Source organism: Erithacus rubecula (assembly GCF_903797595.1).
Source record: "Erithacus rubecula genome assembly, chromosome: 2".
Taxonomy (NCBI): domain Eukaryota; kingdom Metazoa; phylum Chordata; class Aves; order Passeriformes; family Muscicapidae; genus Erithacus; species Erithacus rubecula.
In genome coordinates this window covers 12,028,839-12,041,808 of record NC_136685.1, presented here as the reverse complement: position 1 = coordinate 12,041,808, position 12,970 = coordinate 12,028,839, and the positions used below count along the sequence as shown (strand labels likewise).

General features: G+C 38.3%; 1 protein-coding gene across 2 annotated transcripts in view; it reads right to left on the bottom strand.

Annotated features, from left to right (window-relative positions):
* Positions 1-338: 338 nt before the first annotated feature.
* The window catches only part of NBAS (NBAS subunit of NRZ tethering complex), a 156,122-nt gene continuing 143,490 nt past the window's right edge, over positions 339-12,970 (bottom strand). For both annotated transcript variants that reach the window (XM_079298628.1, XM_079298629.1), the window contains 2 exons: positions 9,620-9,748; positions 339-1,084 (listed from right to left, as the gene is read on the bottom strand). In XM_079298628.1, coding sequence (XP_079154754.1) covers positions 809-1,084; positions 9,620-9,748 — 405 coding nt within the window. In that variant the 3' untranslated portion in view covers positions 339-808. The remainder of the gene's footprint in view (positions 1,085-9,619; positions 9,749-12,970) is intronic.

Sequence of the window (12,970 nt, the reverse complement as noted above, 5' to 3'; positions counted from 1 at the left end):
GTGACTCTTGGGGATGGAGCTGTGCAGGGTCACCTGGACTCGATGATTCTTGTGCATCCCTTCCAACTCATTCATTGGTTCTGCAAATACACACACTTATGCAATTTTTCAGAACTCAGGAAAAATGTAAGTAAATACTTTGAAAGTGCATTCACAAAAGGCATCAACAAATGTTCAGGATTTGAGATGGGGCTTCCCAAATGGGGAGAAAAATATCTCTTAGACTTTAGCTTGTTCTCATGAATAAACATCACTAAGGAGAGACAGGAATTTCAGCAAAAGGGGCTAAAGAAAGAAAATATTTATCTGTCTAAAAGGTTGAAAGAAGAGATAGTACATAAAATGCAAAATATTTTATTTATTGCAAACAAAAGCTGTGATAACATTGCACAATACTGAATTTTAAGGTTTTGAGATTCTCAAAAATCACTCTTGTGACTTTTTTGCTCCATATATATCTTTATATTTTTACATTAGTTTTACATTATGACAAGATTAATTACTTACAGAAATTAAAACAAATTATATATAGCCTGGCACCTAATGTTTCATTTATATGTCATTGAGTGTAACCATTTAACTTCGATCTGAAAGGTTGATCAGATTCAATACTTTGCTAATCATACAACAGAATGATACAGTCTGCACCAATAGGTTTTTTTAACAATTAGAAGTATATGGAATTTATTGTGTGCTGTGTGTTTTCTACAAAATGTAGGTAATAATTTACTTTGTTGCTTTACTAGAGCAACAATTTCTCCCTTTTGTAAGATCTCCAGCACAAACCAAGTGCATAAATGCAACATTTTCAGATCCAGTGCTGAGCAGCCTGGAGGGCAGCAGTGAAAGTCCTGAGTGCAGGATGGGTCCTTCGATGAGCCATGAGGAGGGAGCCAGCCTCTGCACTGAACCCTGCTTCCTTAAGCTGCTGTGCAATTTCCTGCACATCCCAGCCCCCCTGTGCCTGGTGAGCCAGCAGGTGGGCAATGAGGCGTGGGCAGAAGGCAGTGCACATGCACTTCACCACCAGCCTGGCGTTGAGGAGCAAGGAGAGTATTTCAGCATCACAAGTGGAATCATCAACCTACAAAGAAAGAGAAGTTCAAAGTAATTAAAAATGAATTACCAGATCCAGCCATCAGCCAGAACATGTCACAATGGTTCTGACTGCACACTGTGACCTTCAAAGTGAGAGGAGTATTCCTCATGGAATAACTACAGGGATACACGCTCTGCATATGTCAGAATATGTAAAGGTATGTCTTTAACAGTCTGCCACATTAATATAAATATCTGACCTGCACAAAGCTAAGGAATAAGAATGCTTAACAGCCTGGGATTACAGCACCAGCTTTATAGACTTTTCACAGGTTTTCAGTCCCAGTGCAGCACAGATCACACCACTTAGCTCCATATCAAGAATGACACTCTGAGGAAGGTCAGAGCAGAGTATATTAAATTTTGGTCACTTTATATTAATATATTACATTACATTTCACATGTTAATTTGACAGGCAACATTCACAGACTCAATCAGCACCCACCGCAAGGATGAAATTTTCAAAAGAATATGACATATTAAAAGATGTGAAATACAGAGCTGCTACCTCTGAGACACCCTGGATGCCTCAAAAAATATGGCTACTTGATATATGTGAGCATAACACTCTCTTGAGAATCTTGTCTGTAGCTTTACAAATAACACTATAGAATACTTTAACTACTATTTCAGTTAATTTTGATATGTCCTTCCTGGGTTCTTTGAAATACAGTGCTAACTTACTACTTAATGAAGCACAACTGAACAACTACATATAACCAAAGAAGGGAAGGGACCCCACCCAGAGGGACCTTGACAAGCTTGAGAGGTAACCCTGAGCAATCCTCATGAATTCAACAGGTCCCAGTGCAAGGAGCTGCATCTGGGTTGGTGCAATCCCAAACACAAGTACAGGTTGAGCAGAGAATGGACTGAATGCAGCCTTGAGGAGAAGCACTTGGGATGCTGGTGGACAAGAATTTCAACATGACACATCCATGTACCCTCACATCCCAGAGAGCAAATCACACCCTATGCTGCATCCCAAGCAGTGTGGGCAGCAGGGCATGGGAGGGGACTCTGTCCCTTTGCTTTCCCAACCTGCAGTGCTGCATTCAGCTCTGGGATCCCCAACATAAAGACATGGACATTTTGAAAAGGTGCAGAGGAAGCCAGCAGGATGATCAGAAGGCTGGAGCACCTCTCCTATGAAGACAGAGGGAGATGCTGAGTCAGGACACATTAAGGCCCCAGAGACATCTCAAAGCACCTTCCAGCACCTAAAAGGGGCTACAAGAGAGCTGGAGAGGGACTTTCTACAGGGGCATGGGGTGACAGGACAAGGAGGAATGATGAAACTGTAAAAGGACAAGTTTAAATTAGGTATTAACAGTAAGTTCTTTGCTGTGGGGGTGGAGAGGCACTGGCAGACATTGTCCAGAGAAGCTACAGGTGTCCCATGCCTGGGAGTGTTTCAAAGCCAGGCTGGAAGGGGCTTTGAGCTGCCTGGTCTAGTGGGAGGTGTCCCTGTCCATCCATGGCAGGGGAATAAGAACAAGATCTCTAAGGTCCCTTCCAACCTAAACCATTCTGTGTTTCTATGAGAGAAAAAGGATCAAAGGAGGGCTAGACAATAATCAGCTTTCAATTACTGCACCTTACCAAGTTACAAATAAACTAATCAAAGTATGATACATTTACAAAACAACTCCCAGTTTAAAAGGAGAAAGAAAATTGTCTGGTTACTTTCTGCTTAGTTTTCTATAAAAATTATGTAGTAACATACACGATTGGTATCAGGGTACCAGCAAGTAATAAATACCCTCTAGTAACAGTTATTTAACACCCTTGAAAAGCAATTCAACTGCTACATAGAACCACAGGACTAGACTACTGCATACAGAGTGACTGGCAGTGACACTTCACAGTTGTAATCAAGCCACTTTTTATCTAATTAGCACAGCAGAAGGTCCAGTTTACAAAACAGTTCTAAGAACCACAAGGATGTCCAGCCTTTAGGCTATCCAACCTTAGTCTTTAACTATTTAATAACTGCCAAAAGTTAATTACTGAAATATTTTCCTATTGAAGACAGGCTGATCATTAAATACAGTGGGTCAACAGTGAACATGAGCCAGTGTGTGCCAGGTGGCCATGAAGACCAGTGGCATCCTGGCTTGTATCAGCACAATGTGGCCAGCAGGACCAGGGCAGAGACTGTCCCCTCCACTGGTGAGGCCACACCTCAAATCCTGTGTCCAGTGTCCAGGGAGGTTTAGATTGGATATTAGGAAAAGATCTCTTTATGAAAGAGTTGTCAAGCATTGGAACAGCCCAGGGAAGGGGCTGAGACTTGGTTTAGAGAGGACTTTGCAGTGCTGGGTTAACAGCTGGCCCTGGTGAGACTTCACAGGTATTTTCTAACCTAAACAATTCTGATTCCAGCATTTCTAATCTTGGCATCTTGCAGCACACCATGCAGCACACTAAGCCATTATCCAAACAGCTGCCATCTCTTCTGAAATGAGACTGAAGGGATATTCTCTCCCACCTCAAAGCTCTGTGTGCTCTATTCCTAACTTGTATGTAGGATGGAACTTTAGAGGGCTTCACTGTTTGATTTTATGAACATAAAATGCAAGTAGTAATTACAGTAGTGAGATTGACAGCAGATGTAAGATGCAATTTAATTTTAAAAATTTTAGGCTACTATTCAGTTAAGGAAAAATGCTACAGATTAATGTGATTTCACAGACCAAAAACCTACAAAGTTGAGAGAGACAAACCTCAAAGAATACCTTTTCTAGAATAAACCACTGAACATCTGAGCCATACTATGGAGATGAAGAAGTCCATGCAGCACACAAACAGAGAAAGCTGTCTGCACTCACAAAGAAATGAGATCAGTGTGGTTTCACACATAACAGCTCTCAAAAAGGCTCTTGGGTTGTGCCTCACAGCTCATCCTTAGGCCCAAATAGATCAGTAGGTGCAAATTGATTAACATTTCCCATTTTCTGACTTGCAAGATGTCTGAAGACCTGGTTAGGAAGAGGAAACTTTTGTAATTTATTGTCTCCAGCAACTGGATTGGGACACACAATGGCAATCAGACCCTGTGAATGCATTTCATGCAGTCAAGGTAATTTTTTTTTCACTGTTGAATTCTCTGTCAAATGATACTGTGAGATGTAAAAGCTCATACAAATTTAAGGAGAAAATGCACAAAACCAAGAAAGAAAACCACTGGCAATTACTTAGCAGATATATACAGCTGAAAATAATCAAAAGTATGGAAAGCAGTATTTATGAGAAAGACCCTGTACATCTGCCCTATTCTTACTCCTCACTAGACTTGTAATTCTTCCATCTGTTCGAGCTAGGATGCTGTTCCAGATAGAATTCTGATCATCAACATTTCACATTTTAAAAACTATTAATGGAAATCAACCTCCAGAGTTATTTTTGCTTGCCATACATACCAAATATTAGCCTACAGTAGATACTCTAAACTCCTAAATGCACTTTTTCAAAATCACACTTTTGAATCTCTAAGACATAAAACCCAGCAAGTAAAAAACAGCCATGTTACTATCCCAGTTTTAAAAAGCTGTTTTTTCTGGGCAGACAGCTCAGTCAAGATCTTAGTAATGAATCACTTCTGACCTGCCTGCAGATGCAGAGCCCTTGCTATCCCCAAGATGCTAACTAGGCCATAAAACGAAGACTATTGCTAATCCCAGAATCACTGTTGCAGTGATATGGAATGCAGCTGGCTGCAGTTTAAGCTGGTCTCAGAGGTGCAGGTATCTTCTGCAGAAATTAACACCCAACCACTTCCCATATTGTGTGAATAAACTATGACCCACAACAATGACAGAGTCTCCATGTTAGAGAAAAATCATTATGCCTATCTAGAACTCCATGCTAAGGGTGATACATTTTTCACTAGAGTAAAATCTGGAAGGTTTAAATGGGAGCAGCTTTTGTTTTTTCATACCCATCTCTCCTTCAGGAAAATTTGACGGTGTAGATTTAGCATGATGCCCACACAGTGTCCACGGCTACAGGTAAAAGACCTAATGGGGATAATCACACAAAGGAGAACCAAATTTCTTCCCTTGGCTCTCCTGTTTTAGCCAATACCTGCTTTCAGGCATTCAAGTGCAGGCATTCAAGTGGTACCTTTGCTCTTATGAGAGCACTTGTGAGTCCTGCATCCATGTGTGGTCTCTCCAGCACGAGCCAGACATGGACCTGCTGGAATGGGTCCAGAGAAGGTCATTATGACAATCCCAGGAGGCTGGAGCACCTCTCCTATGAAGACCTGATAGAGTTGGGGTTTCCAGCCTGGAGAAGAAAAGGCTCTGGGAAGACCATACAACAACCTTCAGTACAAGAGAGCTGAAAAGGGATGTTTTACAAGAGCATGGAGTGATAGGACAGGAGGAAATATCCAATCTAAACCAACCCTCTTAGTAAATGGTTTAGATTCTATATTAGGAATAAATTATTCACTGTGAGGGTGGAACAGGTTGTCCAGAAAAGTTTTGGATGCTCCATCTCTGGAAGTATTCAAGACCAGGACAGGCCTTCAGCCTGGTTTAGTGAAAGTGGAAGGTGTCCCTGCCCACACAGGGTTTGGAACTAGGTGATCCATCAGCATTGCTTCTGCAGGCATCCAGATATTGTGGTATTACCAACAGGCAACATTTCACCCATAATTTCTGCATTAGAAAATCCACAAGTTATGAAAGGTAAGAGCTGCTGGTGACTTAATAGCAGGAAAGAACTGAAACTGCTGAGTTACAGAGAGTAATACCCAGAGTATTCCCTTCTCCAATATTATTCTAGATAAAAATTCTTTTTGTTTTATTCCTTCCTAGAGTATTTGTCTATAGAACAAATAAATAAGGGGAAAAGTAACCAATGACATAAAAAGTCCTGGGAAAACAAACTGGAGAAAGATATTTTATCATAATCACCATTAGCTTACATTTTAGCTATTTCTTTTAAAGATTAAGCCCTATTAAGTGAGTAGCCATAAATGGTATAACTGGAGAACACTAGGAGTTCCATTATTCCCCACAAAATTTGTGAGTTGTTATATTACATTTTTCAGTAAAACATGTTATGAAGGTAGATTCAGTACTTCATCACTGAAATTGTAACATGCAAATGGAGCCAAGGTTTTTCTTGTTCCAGTTTCTATTAAAGTATTGATTGAACAAGTATTTGTACTGCTTATATTAAACCACTTCTTAGCTGTTTTAACATTATAGGTACCAACACGCAACAGAATATTTACTTGCTCTCTCAGATGTATAAAAATCAGTTTTTATCTCTGAAAGATAACCTAGTGCACAGAAAACACTGAAATCTCTCTCAAAAGCAATCTGACTTTTAAGGGCTCTATTGGCAGTTATTTAGGTAAACTGATATTTTAAATTACCCACACAGTACACAACATAAGGGAAGAACAGTTATTTCTGTTATTCAGAAAAGACAAGTGGCAGTTCATTAAAAGATACACAATAAAAAGAGGGGTCTGCAATTTCAAAAAAGCTTACACAAAAACTTGGTTGGTTTATTACAGGCAAAAGCTGTACAATTTCTAGTATCAGCACTTCAGCATCATCCTAAACTGTAAACATCCATAAAGCTGTCAGCAACATATAACAAATGGCTAACTAATACATCCTATCAGCAAGCAAGTGCTGTATTTTTCTTGCAGCCATGTTTGTGAGCTGTGTTAGCACTGGATCAGGGAATCAATAGCTATGATTCCCCTCTGCCAGATGTTATTTGTCTGTTTCCTGTTTAAGCAGAAATGGCCTTCCCATGAAAAATTAATTCAGAATTTAACAAAAAGCATTAACAGTGTACTTTTTTTTTAAAAAAAAGCAAAAAGTAGGCATAGAAAATCATACTGAATAAACAACACTGCCATAGCTAAGTAATAGATGCACTTTCAGTACAACAGTAAATAATGCAATCATAAGAAATGCACACAAAACAAGGAGTAAGAGGTACTTTTTATACAATATAAGAACAGCTTTTACATTTAGCACAGCATTTTTCTGTACTAGTTGCTTTTCTAACACTGTTAAATTCAAGGTACTGGCTAAGCTCTATGCCTGATGTAATAAAGTCAACAGTTAAATCTTCACTGGCTTGAAGTAAAACATTACACCAAAGCTAACTGCTTTGAAAATTCTAGGTTATTCAGCACTCTTACAGAACCATGTGCTCAAATTAATACTGAATTTAGAAGGAAAATTACAAACAGCTTATCAAGCTGCCTCTTGTATAAAAAAGCCAAAGAAAGTATTATTTTGGGCCTGCACAAGTATACAAAGTGCTTTTTACTGGCAAGAAGCTAATAAGGTTCCTGGCCCTAAAACTTCTATATAATGTAATCAGCCTAGAGTGTAGGAAACTGAAAGCTGGAGCACACTAGAAAGAAATGGCCAGTTTAAAAAGCAATACAATTAGTAGCCATTCAGAAAGTGCTAGTGCACAGCATTATGCTTTAAAAATAGTTAAAGAAAATGTACTTGGAGACTTATTCCTGCTGAAAAGCTTCAGAATTAGTCATTTATACAGCAGCTTTCATCTGTTAACAAAAAAGTCAATTTTAAAAAGCTAACAAGAATACAGAGGTGAAAATTTGCATGCATATATCAGATTATCAGATTTGTACTTGCTTTTATCATCTTGTTTAAAAGTTACCAAGAAGTCTTGTTTTGTAGAAATAAAATCTAAAATTGCAGGTGGTAAAAGAAAACAATCAAGGTACTATTGTTTTGGTGGTTGATATTTATACAAGTGTTTTGTAAAAAACTTAGAAAACTTGTGGTTTATTGGCATAAAAGAAGGGGAACAGGAACACCTACGTGTTCTTAGCTTAGATACCAAACTCAAGTAGCAAACACTCCAAATTCAAACTGGATGTTAACAATGGCATTGGAATTTTGGTAGAAGCAAATACATGTTACATATAAAATGTCCTGCTACCTTCCATTCTACTGTTTCAAATTTTCATAGAGAACATATCAAAAAAGCAAGTGGTTCTTCCATTTTGGTAACAAAGTCCTTTTGAAGGAAAATCAGCAATGTAGGAAATGGAGCCTATGCTTCCAGATCCATTGCTTCTCTAGCTAGTCTTCACCAGTTCTGGAAAGGAGATGGATCATTTCTCAAACTTTTCAAAGGATGCAAAAAGAGAAAGCTTCTGGAATACAACATGCATAAGAAAGAATCAAGAGGAAGAGACCTCCTGAGGAAGAGAGACTTAAGGGCAAGTTCTGGGGAGAGCAGGATGGAGAGTATCATTCCTAGGTAATAGAGAATGGTGTAAAGGTAGGGGATATGATTTGCACATTTTGTTACATCCAAGGAACCTGAGAACTTTGTGGCAATCAATATAACTAGAACAGAGGGCATCCCTAGAAGGAAGTTATAATTGCTGAATCTGAATTTCTATTGATTACATTTTTGAAGCTTTTGTGTTTGGGGGATGTTTATTTGAAAAGACACATAGTTTCATTTGTTTCCATGTGGGCAGTTTCATTGTGAAGTACCACATGGAAAATATAACATAGATTATTATTTTGTATTGTAATACACAACCAAAAGCTCCCTAAGACACAGTGCAGAATTTGAAAATATGAGGCTTTCCTACCTAAATATTGTAATTCTGTAAAATGATCAGTGCAGTTAATTCAGTCAGAGAAGAAATGATTCTCTTCCATTCTCTTTCATGAACAGATCAGAGAAAATTAGTTCCTTCTCTCTTGCAGTAGAATGTTAGATTGCAGACCTTAGCTAACATAAAATCCAAGAAAGTTAGGCTGTACATGCACAAGTTCAGTTAAGAGCTTCAAAAACTTTTAAACTCGGCTCAGTTTTCAGATAAAAAATACAAGATGATATCATGCTTTTGCTTAGGAGAATAACTTTCGTACTTTTTAGGTGTTCCTTCTTATTTGCTGAAAAGCAAATACACAGGTAAAAGACAGTAATGTAATATTATATAGCAATTGAAAAATATGCATTAATGCCTTTCAGTTCTTGTCCAAAGAAAAATACAGTATTTATGTTTCTTCTACACAAAGTTTGCTACAGTATGGAATCAAGTCTGTTTAGAATGGCATCAAAGTCCCTGAACATATCATCACAACAAAAGCAGTGACATAACAGGTCTCTAAGTATATATAAATTGATGCCACATTTGTCAGAAACAAGCTAAGTCATACTATGATCACTTTAAAACCCCAAAGCGAGGGAATATGAACACAGAGGTAGCAATCCACTTCACATATCACAATAGTTTCTGTTCCACCACACTGACTTAAAACAGCATACTAAGTAATTTAAAGGAAGTGCTATGAGGTTTAATCATCTCCAGTGAGTATAAAAGCTCTTACCAGCCCTGTGTTACTGCTCACTGTGGACACAATAGCTGTGGAAAGCCTTTATAATGGTAAGTGTCTCAGTGGTCTCTGCTTACAACACAAAGATAAAAGACCTAACTTATTACCTCAGCCTCTCAGAGGTGGTTCATTCAACTGTTCCTACCTTAGCAACAGCTGTTATCTGCTCCAGTGCCACAGCATGAAGGTCTTGGTCTTTGCTTTCTACCAGCAGTTTCAGGGATGGCAGCAGGAGGGATTGGCTAAGCAGCAGCAAGCACAGTTCTTTTATACACTGAAATAAAAAGTAAATTCTCTCAGTATGATCTCTGAAGATACTAACATCATCATTCACAACAAAATTTATGAAAATTTAATGTCAGATGCAAAATGAAAACCACATTTCCACAACAAATGAATTCCCTGTTGGAAACACCTCCTTGGAAACGGAAAGAACAAATTTTAAAAATGTGGAATACTGGTTAAAGTGCAACATTTGTTAGATTAAGACAAGGCAGGTACCGAATCACTATTACAACCAGGAGTTTTACTGAAAAAATTACACAGCAATCACAGCTCTCTGTGGGACTAATATATTTGTGCTTACTGAAATACTGCAAAACTCAGAAACATTGACAGACACCTGTAACAATTCTGTAACTCAATTATACATTTAGAAAAGTAGAACAAAATAAAGAGGAAATAACAGTACACACCAGAGTTCAATAATGCTTCTGTTGCAAAAAGCTTTAAAATATTACACAATACTTTATACACAATCAAAGTTTAGCAAATTAACTTTCTGTCATTCATCTAGCTTCCTAATACTTGATGATACAGCATAAATTTAGCATCACACAACTTCAAGACAAAACTGGCCAGAAAAAAACTTCTAAAATAAAACAAAAACATCCCTCAACAAATGTGTGCACTCCCAAAACTTTACCTTGTCCCTTATTTAAACAACCAAACAACATGTCCTACATGTGAGCTGTTTTATTTTCCTCAATTGTAGTGATTTGTTCATTTATACATCAAAAAATATTTCAACCGAAAAATTATATTATAAACCAATTATAACTTCCCTTTCCCTTCCTGTCATTTCTGAGAATTTAGGTTGCTTGTCACAACCAGTTCAGAGATGTCCCATTTTCCAAGGGACTTTACACTAAGGACTCTGGATATTGTACGGTAGTTACATTGAAAATGGGATCCATCTTTTAGGAGATGCTCTCTGTTTCACTCCAACAAGTTGAGAGCAATTGTCAAAGGAGCTCATCAGCTAAATATTAAACTGAGAGAATGCAAGTCATGTATTTTTTGAATGTCTTTTGAACTTTAATGATAACTGTAGCAATTTAATGATCAAGATGATCCACACATTTAGTAGCATAGTTTCAGTAGCTGGGAGCCTAAAAGCTTAAACATTATTTAAAGATGAGGAGACATTAAATACTCCAAATGTAATGTATTGCACAGACACCTGTTATTGCTTGGGACAGGGAGCTCTCTGGCTATACTTGCTCAGTCTTGCCTAAATTTACACCTTAAATAAAAACAGCCTAGAAGAATATATTCCATCACACTAAGCTCTGAGTCACTAGGGTAAGATTTGTTCTCTTAATCACACTCGTTACTTTTAACTTTTATCCAGCACTGCTACTGACTGTGGATGCTTAGAATCACACAATAGAATGAGCTGGAAGGAACCCACAAAGATCACCCAGCCCAGCTCCTGGCCCTGCACAGATCCATCCCCAGGAGTCACACCCTGTGCCTGACAGCATTGTCCACTTCTTGAGCTCTGCCAGGCTGCTGCTGTCACCACTGCCCTGGGGAGCTATTCCAGTGCTCTGGGGGAAGAACCTTTTCCTAATATCTCTTTTGAAAAAGAAATACACATTCCAACATTTATTTTTCCATAGGAAGGGACTGCACAGCTTGCCAGACACTGAAGACTGTCCAAATAGTACAAGTATCAACTTGTATCAGTGCCACTAATGACTGCAGGGCTGCTCTGGACAGGAACTGCAAACCCAAGCCCAGGAAGGAAGTCACCATCCACAGCACTTCTCAGAACAACATAAGTGGGTTTGTGCTCTGCAGTAAGCAATTGAGAGCATTTGAGTGTCTGCTGCCTGCCATGAGAGGCTCTGCTTAGAGGGGGTTTGATGTTACCTGTGAGAGGGTCAAGGGAAGACCCAATTCAAAATGTGAATTACCATGATTTAGTTGAGACTTTTGCAAGACAATTTTCATCTTCTATCTAGTTATGCAGCTATCAGTGGTTCACTGTGACATGACACGAGCAAGGCAAATAAACCATATGCCATAGGAGTCTGTTTTGGGTCCTGTATTATTCAGTATTTTCATGGATGGCTTGAAGGACTGGATAATGAATACAAACAGCATTATATCTGGAAAGGCTAAAAACAGGCTGAAAAGCAGCATTTAAATTCAACATTACCAGAAGAAAATGAGCAGACAAAATTGTGTATGAACAAAAATCACACAATCCAAAATCATATATAAACCCCAGGAAAAACTAACTACAAAAACTTTAAAAAAACAAAGGAGACCAACTGTCTGCTGTATTATTCTAGAAGGTAATTATCTCATAGCCACTAGGACCCCAGGGTGATTACAGATAAGGGACTAGATGCATTCTCCCATGTTAACTGACACATGACCAACAGGCTGAGAGAACAACACGAGATATTCAGAAGAGCCACATTTTTGACAATTACCAGGGGGAGAAGGATTTATACCTTCCTAAGGAGATTTATCAGGTAGTGCAGATGTTGGACAGTCCAAGCATGTGTCTTCCAGGCAAATAAAACAATTCTTTCTTCCACTAAAAGGAATGGAGGTATCTACCCACTGAATAATGATAATTAAAACCCCAAACAAACAAACAACCCCACAAAAATTGCCCCCCAAAGCAAACACATACATAGATACAAAGATTAAAGCCATGTAACTATCCAAAAAACATTTAAAAAGTACTTGGCTTAAAAAACTAGATAGACCAGTAGGATATGGAATGAAAAGTAGAGTTAAATCCTTCATGAATATATCCAAAGATGGTTTTTCTAACTTCTAGGCCACATGACTTAAAGCTACATGTGTTTTCCATTACAACCTTTGAACCTGGCAAGGCTGTAATGGAAGAAAACTTGAATACTAAATGTTTTTCATGATAATTAACTGGTTTCAGTTTTTAGAATTTCATCATTCCAGATCTGTCATCTTAATCAGTGTATTTACTGAAATGTGAAATCATCTAAACAGGTTGTCAGTGATCACATTTTCATCTTATTCAGCCACATGACTGCAAATCTGTCATTTCAACACTTAAGTACTGTAGTCATACATACAAATAAATTACTTAAATTCATACATGTCATTCCCCCTTTTCCCAAGTAGTGACTTACAGGAATACAGCCTGTGTTTGTAGGTAACTGTACAATTACACATTTTAGTGCAACTCCTTGTTACTGCACAGTGTGCCAGCCAT